At 41.1% G+C, this 14,209-nt stretch overlaps 2 protein-coding genes across 7 annotated transcripts in view; one reads left to right on the forward strand and one right to left on the reverse strand.

The window, feature by feature from the left end:
- The window catches only part of PDK1 (pyruvate dehydrogenase kinase 1), a 44,906-nt gene that overhangs the window by 14,508 nt on the left and 16,189 nt on the right, over window positions 1-14,209 (forward strand). For 4 of the 5 annotated variants that reach the window (XM_006020796.3, XM_025200487.1, XM_025200488.1 and 1 more), the window contains 6 exons: window positions 122-198; window positions 3,697-3,795; window positions 4,791-4,901; window positions 7,209-7,322; window positions 7,477-7,609; window positions 8,704-11,424. In XM_006020796.3, coding sequence (XP_006020858.1) covers window positions 122-198; window positions 3,697-3,795; window positions 4,791-4,901; window positions 7,209-7,322; window positions 7,477-7,609; window positions 8,704-8,777 — 608 coding nt within the window. In that variant the 3' untranslated portion in view covers window positions 8,778-11,424. Of the gene's footprint in view, window positions 1-121; window positions 199-3,696; window positions 3,796-4,790; window positions 4,902-7,208; window positions 7,323-7,476; window positions 7,610-8,703; window positions 11,425-14,209 lie in introns of those variants that run through there. The other variant, XM_006020795.3, reaches the window with a different exon arrangement.
- Window positions 12,843-14,209, reverse strand: part of LOC102384507 (neurabin-1-like) — an 83,108-nt gene continuing 81,741 nt past the window's right edge. For both annotated transcript variants that reach the window (XM_006020794.2, XM_006020793.2), the window contains one exon: window positions 12,843-14,209. The gene's annotated coding sequence lies outside the window, so the exon portion shown is untranslated.

A 14,209-nucleotide genomic window follows, 5' to 3' on the forward strand; every position in this document is an offset into this window, starting at 1 on the left:
TTTTGTAATATATTTTAACACTGAACACAAAATAGAGACTTTCAAGTAACCTTTTGAACTATGTGGATATTGCTAACAGTGGGCATGTAATATACTGTCTGGTTTTCTCTCTCCTTTCCAGTAAAATCCCCAGGACAGCCCATACAAGTAGTATATGTACCATCCCATCTCTATCACATGGTTTTTGAACTTTTCAAGGTTTGTGCAGTAGAATCATTCTTTCACAACATTTTTTATTAAAAGAGTGTCTTCAGCATTTTTTTTAATGGCAACTTGAAACTCTACCAGGAATTGTGAGGCTTCAAAAACACAAAGGCTAGGGATAGACATTATACATAAATTGGTTTAAGTGATCAGAAATTGGTTTAAACCTGTAATAGAACAGACATTCAGTACACATAAACCAGTTAGAAAATGGCTGAAACCAGTTTGAGATAAACCTGGCTGAATGCAGCATCAGACATAACTGATTTGGGTCAAACTAGTTTATGTAGTGTCTGTCCCAGACACCTTGCTAGTTTAAGTTAAATCAGAGTCCCACGGTATCCTGGCATGCTCTCTGGGCTGGGCAGGGCTCTCTGCTTCACAACAGGGCTGGCCCCTCCCCTGTGTTCCCTGACTGCAGCTCTGGCAGAGACTGCAGGTACAGCAGGGTTTGCCTGGCTTCCCCATGGGGCCTGCCTCCCCCCCAAACCCCCCATTCGCTGCTTAAGCAGAGATCCCTTCCTCCTCTCTCCCACAGCATGGACCGTAGCCAGCATATGGTATGCTACCTAATGCTGAGAGGTGTGTGTGTGTGTGTGTGTTTCCAGTTTTACTAGCAGGCAGACAGGGCAGTGTCTGCTTAGGGCTTTTTGGAGCTAATCAACAAGTCAGCTGGTAATGTCCCTGCATTCCTTCCTTTGGAAAAAGCTATTTAAGAAGAGCTTCAACTAATGAGTAAGGCTTTGTTTTCTCATGGGGTGCTAAATGCTGATGACCGAGCTGATAAATGCTCTGTTATCAAGTGGTGTGCGGGTGGGGCTCCCATATCAGAGCATCCTGCCCTGGGGCTGGGCCACGCCCTCCTCAGCTCAGCACCGAGGAAGGGAAAGGAGGGCTGCTCTAGTGTGCCCCGGCTTCAAGCCCAAGACACTGCAGGCATGTGCTTGCATTTTTTCAGTCCATAGGGGATGTCTGTGTGGTTACAAACTGGTTTAGCCTAGTCAAGTTAAACGAATCTGCAAAGATTGCGTCAATTCAGGCTCAGGCTTTTTGAGTGTCTGCTCCTAGCCAAGAAGTATCATACAGGGCCAGACCATGGTCCCTTTAGCTCAGTATCCTATCTCCGGCAGTAGCAGGAGTGCATGCTTTAGAGGGAGAGCATTGAACGAGATATGTCTGGAGATATCTATATATCCTCTATTCATTACCCTCCCTGGCTTCCACAATTATTGCTATTTAGAAATGCCAAAGGAATCATCTGCAATTGTTCTGATGTTTATTATCAGCTATGATATCCTACTTTCATATTTAATTGAGTCCTCCAACAAATCAAGTAGCTAAATGTCTAAATCGGTGGCTTTCAGGTTTTCCTGACTCAAAGCACCCTTCAGAAAATGAGACCTCTTAGTTTTCACTCCTTTCTGGACAACAGAAAAGGAATCAAACAATTCTTTATTGCAAAGAACTCAGACTAGAACAGGTTCGAATGTTTTTGACACCCTGACATCCTGGTTGAGAACCATAGGTCTTAAAGTTTACACAAACACTGCATATAAAATTTCAAGATTTGAAAAATGTGTTTCTTGTCTTTCTCATCAGTACAGAAAAACATACCAGGATTTCTTTATTAGGCCATAGCTCTTCAATTTTTTTTTTCTAATGTATTGACTCTATGCATGCTATATTCTAACTGAACAAGCAAAGCAATTAAGATCTAAAACTATACTTTTTAAATATATTTGTGGACCACTAACTTTCTTTTTTTAATCCACTGTAGAAATAATAAAATTATGGTGTTACAAGTGACTGACATGTAAACTGATTTTTTTTTTTTTTGGTTGGGCTACTTAAAATGACTTTCTGCTAGTACCTGAACTCCAGTGCTTAATTAATCTTAAGAGAGGATGCTTGTTAAGATTCAGTTTCTCTCACCTTAAAATAAGGCAAAAGTACTTACAGTATCTCTCTCCCAATAAAACTTCTAGTAAACCTGTGGAAGACTGGGGTAAAGGAAAATGGTAAACCCCCCCCCTTGTTTTTTTTTTAATATGATAGGATGTTTTTATTATTATAGTTTAAAATGTTACCAGGAAGCAAAAATGGAAAACGATTGCTTTCTTACTTTCCCAGTCATATAGAGCATATTTAAGCTGGGAAAATTGTATAGCAGGTAGCGTTGTGCGAAATTTCACTGGGTGTTTCGTTTTGAAGCTGTTCCGATGCGTTTCGAGCTCGAAACAGCTATATCAAAATGAAACAAAAGCCTTCGAAACAGCTTTGAAATGAAACAAGGGCACTCAAAATTATTTCAAAAGTTTTGAAACATTTCAAGTTTTGAAGCTGAGCTTACTTGTCTTTAGTCCTGGTCCCAGCTGGCAGCAGCAGCTTCCTGTCATCTGGCAGGCAGGTCGGGCACCTGCACCCCCGGGAGGAGTCCGGCACAGCCCCCACAGCCCTCCCAGGGGTGTGGGTGGGCCCCCAATCTTCCTGCAGAATGACAGGAGGCTGCTGCTGCCAGCTGGGACTGGTGCTGGGCGCAGCCTGCACCCAGCAGCGGGAAGATTGGTGCTGCCCCTAATCTTCCCAGTACTTGGCACGGGCTGTGCCCAGTGCTGGTCCCAGCTGGCAGCAGCAGCCTCCTGTCATCCGGCAGGCAGATCAGGGGCCCGCACCCCCAGGAGGAGTCCAGCACAGCACTGCAGCCCTCCCGGGGGTGTGGGCAGACCCTCGATCTGCCTGCTGGATGATAGGAGGCTGCCACTACCAGCAAGTGACAGGAGTTTTGCTTGTTAACACCTTGAGGTGCAGTTTCCCAGAAACCTCTGTACCCATTTCCTTGAAACTTGGCAGGCTTCGTGCCCTCAGAAGGGGCTACCATCCCTGCAAGTTTCATATGAATCAGGCAAGAAATGACAAAGTTTTAGGCATTTTCATGATTCCTCATTATAGTCTATGGGTGAAACATTGAAACAGCGTTAAAACAGCAAAACAATTTTGACAAAACAAAACAGAACAGCGCTTTCGAAACAAAACTTGAAACAAAACACTGTTCCGTCGCAACAGAAGTTGATGCGGAATGGTGCCGTTTCGCACAGCCCTAGTGGCAGATGCTACGTGGACTTCGGAGTTTTTCCAATCCTGGAGTTTTCTTGAGCAGTCCGTATCATACTGAGTTGTTTGGAGCTTTGCAAAGAAATTTCAAAGTTTAAAAAGGAAACCTCTGGATTGCTTGACTAAACCTTCACCATTTGTATAATGTTAAGCATTCTAAAGCCTTTTAAAATACTTGTTTCAGAAGTCTGCTCTATGAATGAACTACGTAAACAGTGATAGTTTAAACAAGTACTTATTATCCCAGTACCTAGGTGCCTCCTGTTTTTGGAAACTACCAACCTACAAATGCATTCTAATGAAACTATTCCTAACTGTAGATCCATTTACCTTCAAAGTTAAAGTAAAAACTACTTACGCTCAATTTAAAATATTTCTCAGAATGCAATGAGAGCCACGATGGAGCACAATGCTGATCGATGTATTTATCCTCCAGTTCATGTACATGTTACGCTGGGAAATGAAGATTTAACTGTGAAGGTAACCACTTTTGAGGGAAAATAGTTATTTTCTGACCGGGGGGGGAGCTCAGATTAGGGTTTCAGGTCACCAATGAGTGAGACTATCAAGGATTTTGTGAAAGAGAGATAATGTGAATGTGATAATTCTTGTGTGAAAGAGGGAGATAATGAATGCAATATTACTTTATCTTTTGTTTTGTGGTTAGGGTGTACATCAGTGCTCAGCAACCTATGGCCTGTGGAGCCATTGTTGGATCTGGCCCAGGGAGCTGGAGCTTTGGCAGCAGAAGCTTTCCCTATGCCTTGGTGGGGAGAAGCAGTGACAACGGGAGGTTACCCTATGCCAGCGATTCTCAACCTTTTTTGTATCAGGACCTATTTGTAAACACTGGCCAGTCCTGACCCATTGCCCCTCCTGACCTCAGCCCCTCAGTGTGTGGGGCAGGGGATGGAGATGTAGACTTAGAATTTACCTGGTGTAATAAAAATGCATCTTCCAATTTGTATCAATAGTTACAATTCCTAGTAGACTGCAAGTCCATGGACCATCTTTTTCTAGAGGTGATATCTAAATATTTGTTTCTAGAGATGCAAATAATTTTTTTCTGAGGTACAGAATGAAGTGGGAGGTAGGCTTACTGAAGATCTCTGAGTTAAGGTAAAAGGGAGAAATAGCACATGTGATCAGTGGCAGAACATGGCTGGGTACCAAGCACAGCTGCTGCATAGAGGCAGCAGCAACTTCTGATTGGTGCAGATGGAGAAATCGGGGGAAGCTTTTTTGATTTGCTGCTTACTAATTGGGAAGAACTGGTTGAAAAATGAAGGTGAAAAGCAGTCTGAGTGAAATGACGAAATTCATGATTCAAGGGAAGGAAGGACGGCTGCAGAATAAAACATCAGATTTGTCTGTAGACTTCTTTTCAACTCTATTCTTTGTGAAAATTGGGTAACATTGTGCGTGAGTGTGCATGTGCGCAGGAACAATGCTAACAATGTTTACTTATGTTCTAGATGAGTGATCGTGGTGGTGGCGTTCCTGTGAGAAAGATTGACAGACTGTTCAACTATATGTATTCAACTGCACCACATCCTCGAGTTGAGACATCAAGAGCAACACCCCTGGTCTGTATGTGTGTTTGTGTATATTTTATGCTTATTATGAGAGTATATGCGTGATAATCTGGCAATCTAGTGTTAAAGATTAATTGAAATGTTCTTCTGAGAACAAACAGGAAAATTATGTAAAAATCTTAAAAGCAGCAACAGAATATATAATAATATGAAATAGGAAACACACCATTGAACTTTTTTTGTTCTTCCAAATTTGAACAAATTACACATGCAGAGCAGAACATGGAGGTTCCTTGTATCACTGTAAGATTTGTTTACCGTCTGTTTTGGAAGTGTAGCACTCCGATCTTTTGATTCTGACCCCTGGGTAGATTACAGAATTAATTTAGGAATGTTTCTGTGTTTTAAGTCTCCTGCCTTGAAGTGTACTTTTGTCATTTTGTTTGAAATAAATGATATCCTGAAAAAGAAAGAAAGTGTGTAGATTATGGTAGTGTTTTTAAGTTGAACCCCATCATTAGATTCCATACTTGGAAAATTTATAAATTTGTAATAATTTTTCATGCATAGAATCTAATTATTGGAAGGGTCTTCTTAAATTCAACCCTCATCACTGAGGCAGGGAAAGCAGCAGTAGGTGGGGAGACAGTGGGGGAGTCAAGCAGCCAAACCCTCACCCCTTGCTGTCTGTGACCCCCTGCATCTTTCCCTTCCTGCCCCCCTCCCCCCATCACTGTTTATCTTCAGGTAGGACTCTGATCCTGGTGCAACCTGGGGCACAGAACACGTTGGCTAAGGGGCGGGCAATTATTTTGAGCAGAGGGCTGCTTACTGAGTTTTGGCAAGCCATCGAGGGCTGCATGACAGGCAACCCAGGACAGATTAATATTTATTTTCTAACTTTTTTAGGGGCCCCACGGGCTGGATAGAATGGCTTGGTGGGCCGCATCCGGCCTGTGGGCTGCAATTTGCCCACCCCGTGTTAGCTATAGTTCCTGCTCAGCCATGCAGCAGTGGTTTCAGTGGCAGCAGCTGCAGCTTTGGCCCAAGGACCAGGTTGGAGCTGCTGCTGCTGATGCATGACCAGGTGGAGCCTGAAACCAGCATGCTCTCTGGGGCCAGAGCCCCGATTTGAGAGGTAAACAGTGGTGAGGAGAAGGGAGGGGGGTGTTTGGGGCTGCAACTGTGCCTCCCCCCCCCATGTACTCAAGTCTCAGATGGGCTTTTTCACTCATGTCAAATGGGGAGGGGGAAATCTTGGATTCAATTAAATATGAAATTTAAGGAGATTGACTCTGGCGATCTCATCTGTTACAGGTGATCATAAAACATCTATTGGTTAAGTCCCTTATTTCAAGATTAGTGGCATCCCAGGGTACAGGTATAGAGGAGGAATCTGCTATTTGATAGGGATATACAGCCATGCTGCAGATCTGTTCTCAAAGGGGTATCTGCAGGCTGCTTGGTGTGAAGCAGAATGTTCCTTGTGGTACTATTTCCTTTTTCTTGGTTAACTGCAAGTGATTTGAAAAGTTCACACCTTTTCATTTAGAACCAGCTGGTGGAAATTGGGGTGCACATTATATGCCAGAAATATCTATCCCTATAGATCTAGAAATATGGCAGCAGAGCAGAGGTGGTAGCAGTAATTGTGGCTCTGGGAGACCAGGAGGCGGCTCCAGGAGCTGCAGCAATTAATGCTGTCATTGCTCCCGTCACCAAATTTCTGGACCTGTGGGGGGAGCTGCTTAGACAGATAACATGGCCCTGCATACTGGTGCACAGGGGCAGTCCATGGCTGGACCTGGTGTGCAAGGTTAGTCTGTGGGCCGCATCTGACATGTGGGGCTGGCAGCAGGCTCAGCCCTGTACTTGCTGCTACTCAGTTACTACAAGGAAGATTTTATTTCCTTTATGTTGCCTTTCAAAAAGCATATTACAAGGTGCAGGGGTATGCTGTATTGCTGTATGCAAGAAATACAGTATTGCCAGTTGCCAAAGAAGTAAGAATGGTTTCACTGCTCCTAGTCTCAAATATCTACATCCCTTTCCTAAGAAGGTGCCTTTTTTTGGTGGATCAGTATGACAGGAGGGAAACTTCTGGATGTATGGGAGAAAACTATTGTTTCAGATATGGATTCCTCACTTTACTGATCCCATAAGAGTGATTTATTTCTCACATGCCAACATGCATCAAGCAACATGTTTCAGTCTGGCTGCTGTTCTCCCCCTTCCCCAAATTTAGAAAGTGCAGTTATTGCCTGTTACCCTAACAGGTCAACAAAATAAAGCATGATGTTGATGGTATGGTTACAGCACACTTAAATTTCACACTTAAATTTGTCTGTCTTTTACCAGGCTGGGTTTGGTTATGGTTTGCCCATATCACGTCTGTATGCACAGTACTTCCAAGGAGATCTGAAGCTGTATTCCTTTGAAGGTTACGGTACAGATGCAGTTATCTACATAAAGGTAGAGTTTACCACTTTACCTATTTTAATTGTAGTAAATTTCTTTGCCATATCTTTTTGTGGCAACCAAATGGCATTGTTTCATTAATTAAACTAGAATGCCTAATATTCGCTCTGGAAATTATTCTGAGCTCTGCATTCTCCTCTGTTTATAGGCTTTGTCAACGGAATCAATTGAAAGGCTCCCTGTGTATAATAAATCAGCTTGGAAACATTATAAGGCAAACCATGAAGCAGATGACTGGTGTGTGCCAAGCAGTGAACCAAAGGACATGACCACTTTCCGAAGTATATAGTTGTGTCTGGAAAAAATAAACATACCTTTGTTTTCAAGGGACTATACACAGCTGGGTTATATCAAGTATTTGAACCATATTTGGTGTATAAAGATCATTTTTAGTATGGAATAATACAAAATTGAATTCAGTAATTTGTCACAACTGTTTTAAGGAGTTAGATTTGCTTTTGTCAAATTAGCTAACTAAGTGCACACTTCATTTGCTCCTCCTGGTACCTTCAATTGACTTCAGTAGCTAAAACTGGGAAGCAGTAATTTCTAGGTTTTGGAGGGACCAAATGTACTACTTGCACACCTGGTTTGAATTGTACAATTCATAATTAATAATGTTTCCATTAGGTGAACACTGGTCAGAGAAGATATTTCATTTTATTATGTACTACTGAGTGAAGAAGTTCTTAAGTGATGTGAATACTGATGTATGAAACAAAAGTGTGTAAGCAGTGGTCCCCAAGTTTCACTGGCCCATGGGTGACAATACTGGGCAAGTAACATACTGGAGGCAATCAGTGATGTAACTGAGGTGGGGCAACCATCCTGTACACTTGATGTGGGGGGGAGGGGCCAAGAAAAAGGTGGCTGCTATTGGCAACTATGAGGTTGCAGTTGCAGTGACAAGTGGAAGTTGTCGTTGCCCCCATGCCATGGGTGTCTGGTTGTGTGCCTATGCTACTGCTGGCACTATATTTTGCTTATTCTTTCTCTCAACCTGTTTTTATTCTTTTTAACTTCCTGTGGCTGAGAGTACTGGTGAAAGGCTTCATGGATAATATGTTGCCTCTAACCATGCCTTGGGGACCACCAAACTAAAGTTTTTAATAAATTTATGGAATACACTATAATTTTTGCACTTACATAGCACCTTCTATCCAGTGAGCCTAAATATGTTGTGAACCTGAATTTAGTAAAATTTAACAATTTTTTAATATTTAATATAGCAATTTCAGTAGAAAATCATGTGTTTCACTGATTTCTGTAGCTATCTGAACATAAATTTTACATAAGGCAAGAAGTAGCAGAAACATTCCGTTTGTCAAAGTAGTACCTATAAGCTAAACTACTCTCTGGGTATACCTGTTTGCAGCTTGGATACGCTTATATCTCAACTCTGGAAATTACAACTCTAAATTGGATTTTTGTAAAGAAGAAAAAGCATAGCAGTAGTCACTGATAATCATCTCAGGTATGTAGTACCAGTTCTTCTGGTATGACTGTGTTTGACTATTTGAATGACCATATTGGGCGCCTGTATACACCACAGGTTTTAATCCTCATTAAGTAGGTTTATAAAATTTAAACTTGTTAATTTTGGAGCGTTGAATCTGTATTTACATGGATTATGTTTTCAAACGAATTAAGCCGGGTCCTTGGCCAGCAACACAGGAGAGTAGGATGGTCCAGCGCTGCCCTGCCAGCGTGGGGCCCCCCCACTCACCCCATGCCCGTCCCTTCCACACAGCTGTAGAAGCAGGGAGCTGGCAAACCACACATGCACAAAAAAACCCTGTGTCCAAGGAGTGTTACTTTTAAAAAGCGGAAACAATTTGAAAGCAAAAGCAATTCGAAGGGGTGAACTATAAAAAAAAAAAAAAAAAAAAAAAAAAAAAAAAAAAATTGCCAGTGCCATCTGGTGGATAAAGGCTCATTACACATCTTTGAGTACCCTTGTGTTGGCATGTAACAAATCCATGGATGCAATGCTTTAATTCCCAGCGAGCCAAACTAAACTACGTCTAAGGAGTTTTAGTTTAATGCACAAGAAAGACTTTTAAAGTGTTGGGAAATTCCACTCACGCAAACAGACAAGCAGTTGCAGCGCATGAAAGGGCAAAAATTGTGGTGTGTACATGAGCCCATTATGACGAATCTTATGAGACAAATTAGTGTAATGAATATGACACCTCTGTATGTTACTGGAATATGTTAACCTGCTTCTCAGGAGCAGTTAAAGAATTCAAGAAAACTTGTGTTTTGATATGTCAAAACATACCTAGTACCCAGAACTTCTGGTCTTATTCTGGTCATACGGAAAGCAGAACTTGTCCTCCAGGCAAGTAAAGGGATATTATCGAAACAATGTATTAGACTGTGGGGGAGGGAGGATGAATCAACCTCTGAGGACTATGACAAGGTTAGTAGTTTTCTTGCTGCTTGGTTCAAATCGCATCTCAGTTCTATACATACTTTCACTGAATCCTCTCATTCTGGAAGCTTTCAAGGAGGATGCAGGAAAGCACTTGCTTAAAATTCCACCTCCTTACCTCAAGTGATCTAGCAACTCAGGGGCTGGCAACTTTACTAACCATAGACTATCCCTTGAGACTCAGCTTTGCTCTGTGGGCTGCCCATCTCCTGCTGTGGCCTGGTTGTTTCTGCTGTGTGTAAGTTGGCTGATCTCTACCCCTTGCCCACCCAAAAGCAGCCTCCTCTGAAAGACACAGCAAGGGACAGTTTAATTTAGTGAGCAGAGGCTGCAGTGTGGAGGGGAGAGCAGCCCTCAACATGGAGCTGAAAAATGCAAAGACTACCCCCTCCACTGCAAGAGCCAGCAGCAAGGGATTAGTCAACTACTAGTAAAATGAGGAATATGGAATCTGGGCCAGATGTGGCAGACTGTAATGGGTTATCGGTGTACTGTTAGCAAAACGCAGATGATCCACCGTAGGTTGTAGACTCTTGCTTGAATCCAAACTATTAGTCTGGGGTGCTGAGTTGAAATGTTCACATTTATTCAGCTGTTAACACCCTCTTGGCTCAGGATAGGTCAGAGGAGGGTGACACGTATCGGTCTGTCTGATCCCAATCACTGGATTTCTTGTTGCACACCTCAAAGAAGCGGCTGGAACTGTAACATTGTAGGCTAGTGCTGTGCGAGATGGCTTTTGTTGCTTTAGCAAGACGAATCTCCCTTACCATGATGTGAGAAGGTGAAGTGTTTGAGGCATAATGCCTTTTCATTGTAGTGCCATCTCAGAGACCAGGTGTAAAGCCTGTTTCCTGCTCAATGCCCAATACAATTGAGTGCCTAGACATGAGAAGCAAGGCTGTTCTCATGTCTATCTCAGACTTGATTAGAGTCTGCTGTAGTGTAGTAATTACTGCAACAGCCTCCAGTGTCTTGTGTATCAGCGTCCCTGTACTCAAAAATGGTGGTGGGGGCACTTTACCTAAAGCTCATTCAAGATAAGTGGTGGGGGGAGGGGGTGCTTTAAGCTGGTTGACACTTATACATGAGGTGCTCTGGGCACTTCAATTAAAGCAGCTTCTGCTCTAATTAAAGACTTCTGCCCCACCTCCCAGAGCATGTGTATAAACACCCATTAGGGCTGTGCAAGAAAGCACTCAGCCAGAAAGATGCAATTGGGGCCCAACATTTGTAAAATTTAAAGGAAGTATTTTGTACCTGTTACTTTTGACAACCTTAAAGCTAAAAGGATAACTTAAAAAAAATGAAGTACACGTTTTAAGGCTGAACACATTTTATACTAGTTCTGAAAAATGTTAAAACAAATATCATGATTCAAGAATTAATTGACCTGACTTGAGTAGCATTTAAGGAAAAGTGCAAGATATGTTTTTAAAGGTAAGGGTATTATAGTCTGCCTCTTATGACTGTCTGTCCAGCACATATGAGTATGTGGGGTTACAGAAACTGAAATCTTTGCTTACATCCCTGCTATGTAGGAGCTTGAGTTTGCGTTACTGAAGTAAAAAAGCAGGGCCTTAAATCAACTTTTGTATATAGATATTTCAGTAGTTTTCTCCTGTAATGATTATGGTGGAAATAAAATTATTGTAATCTTCATTTTGTTGTATTTACTTCTGGTCATGAGAGTTGAGTTTTAATTAAGCAGTAGTTTGAGCAGTAGCTTTTGTACATTATTGTACTAAAAGAATTCATTCACTGCTGCAGGCTGGTTAGAAGTTGCAAGAGGAAATGGACAATTATACTTCACTAATCTTGCACTGTGAAATTAATTTGTGTGTGTGATGAAACAAAACTTTTAATGCAATACCTTGGAATGAAGCAATAAATTTGTTCAACAGTTGATTCAGTTTATTAAAAAGAGAGTTGATTTCTTTGGGAGCTTGGGGAGAGAAATTATGGGACACCAGCCTACCAACATCTTTCCATTATTCATAACCAGGGATCCTGGTTTTCCCTGATTAAAAAAAACAGCAAATTTTCTGATAAACCCCCTAAAATGCATTATTAAAATGAAAGGCCCTCCCTAACCCCTGCCCCCAACCTGCTTGTGCCCCTCACTCCATCCCCACAGCCTTGCTGATACCCCTCGCCCCCATACACAGCTCCAGCCCTGCCAGAGGTGACCTCCAGCTGCCAGGGGGCAGCAGCTGCTGCCGTGGAGCAGAGCAGAGCCTGGCTTCCCCTTTGCTGCCTTCCTGCTACAACCTTGGATGGGATGGGGAGTAGCTCCCTACCACTGTGCACACTCCTGGGGGAAACCCATGCCTCCCCTATCTGTGTATGGGGCAGGGTGTGCTGTCTGCTACAGGCTCAGGTTCCCACCCTGCACATGGTGTGCCCCCTCCCTGACCATCCTCCTGCTCCCTGCCAGCCTGCAGAGGGTTTGTTGCAAAACTGCAAGATCTGTGGGTTTCTCTGCTAAAATGAGAAATCTGTGTTTTACTCTATTTTTCTGTGGGAAACAAGAAAACCTGGAATCCTGATTATAACAGCTCATCATATTCAATTTTTTTTTGTCAATGATAGACATGTTTTCTTTCAAAGGACACCTAAGACAATGCAGTCAAGATAGGTAAATATATGATGAATGTACTGGCCCCAGTTTAACTGTTAAAAGCACTGCAAAGACAAGCTTTTGAAATTTGCAAGTGAGGTAGTGTCAGACAAGGTCCTCAGAGGTGTGATGAACACATCTTGGGCACTGTGAAACTTTCAGCTCCCAAACATGACACATCAGTCTATTCCCTTCCAAACCACTTCATTCTGTGCACCTACCATCAACAACCATAAGCTATGGGATACAAATAGCCTCTCCCCACACAAACTCTGACCAAGCTTTCCCTTTTTCAGCAGTACAACTCTTCCACCTTTGATCACTGAAAAGGTGGACATGAATCCATCTACCTATAATTAACTAATCTATAGGAGTTAAACCTTGGCAAAGAAAAAGCAATTTTCTTAGTTAAAACACAGAACTAAAAACACAGAAAAGCCATTTAGTAGAAACACACATGACCATTTTTTAAAAACTTTATTTTGGAAGCGAGTGGTGTGCAGGTAGATTTCCATATGGTCCTTTCTCAGAATGTAGAAGAGGTAATTTTCCATACATATTACAAAAACACTGAATGTCAGATGATAGTCATTCATTTGATTAAAAATGAAAAAACATTAATCATATATTTAAAGGAGAACTTGGTCCACGTAACTGGAATTCTAATTTTTTAATTTCAGTAATTCTAGATTTAACTTCTATTCCATGATGGAATTAGCACTTTTATTCCATTATTTTTGTGAAACAAAAACTAATTAGGGAATTGCTTATGTAATATTTCTAGAACATATGTCATTACACAAAAACACATCCAATCATGTTCTAAGCTATTCCAGGAATCAAATCCTCCTTTAAAAAAAACCAACCAAACATTCTATAGTCTACGATCGAACAATTAAATACGATACCAAAACCCAGTGCTTCATTGATAAATTTTCCTACAAAGCTCATCTGAGTATTTGAAGTCTGGAAACAGTATTGTTTAAAATTAGCAAATATATAAATTTGGTCCCCAAAATCTTATGCTGAGTAGAAAAGAGAAATACACACATTGCAAACTGATCTTATTCATAGCATAAAACTATAAAACTATGTATTACTTAGGAAAAATACATAAAAAATTGATCTTTTATTTATATGTTTAAACCTTGTTCCACCACCCTATCATGTAGCTTGCAGAGAGGACTTAGTGTTATGCTTAACACAAATAGTTTGTGAAAACTACTTATTTCTGAATACTTCTCAGTAAGTTGCAACACGTGAAGTTAAAAAAAAAATTTCAATGCATTACCAAAGTAGATTTTGAATTTAAAAAAAAAGGACTATGACTGGGAAAATAAAGATTTTTTAAAGAGAATACTTTGAAATACATGCTCTGTTTAAATTAATTTGACATTATGGTTTTCTTAAACTTATTTTTTCACTATACAATTTTAGTGGCAACAGAAACAGCAGACTGTTGTAGACTGAATTTGGTGGCAGGATTTTTCTATTGTCCCTCTGTCAGATTCAACCTGCTATTTATACTCAAATGCCAGAGTAGTAACATATTATAGCCTATTTCTTTACATGTCATATCCCAATTTATTTATGAATTTCAACGAATGTTTCAGAGTGTATGGTGTTTTCTACAGATCAGACAGAAGCACAAACAGTACTTAAGGCAGGAAGTTAAGTTACTGTCTATTAGTACAGGCAGAAACAACTAGATGTAAAAAATACTGAAATCATTACTTTGTTTTAATGGAACGTAATGGGGAGGGACTAAAGAAATTAAAAAAGGTAAATAAAAACCTATCATGTTAAACTGTTGCACTTTCACTCTTT

The sequence above is a fragment of the Alligator sinensis genome, unplaced genomic scaffold (genome assembly GCF_000455745.1).
Source record: "Alligator sinensis unplaced genomic scaffold, ASM45574v1 scaffold321_1, whole genome shotgun sequence".
Classification (NCBI taxonomy): Eukaryota; Metazoa; Chordata; order Crocodylia; family Alligatoridae; genus Alligator; species Alligator sinensis.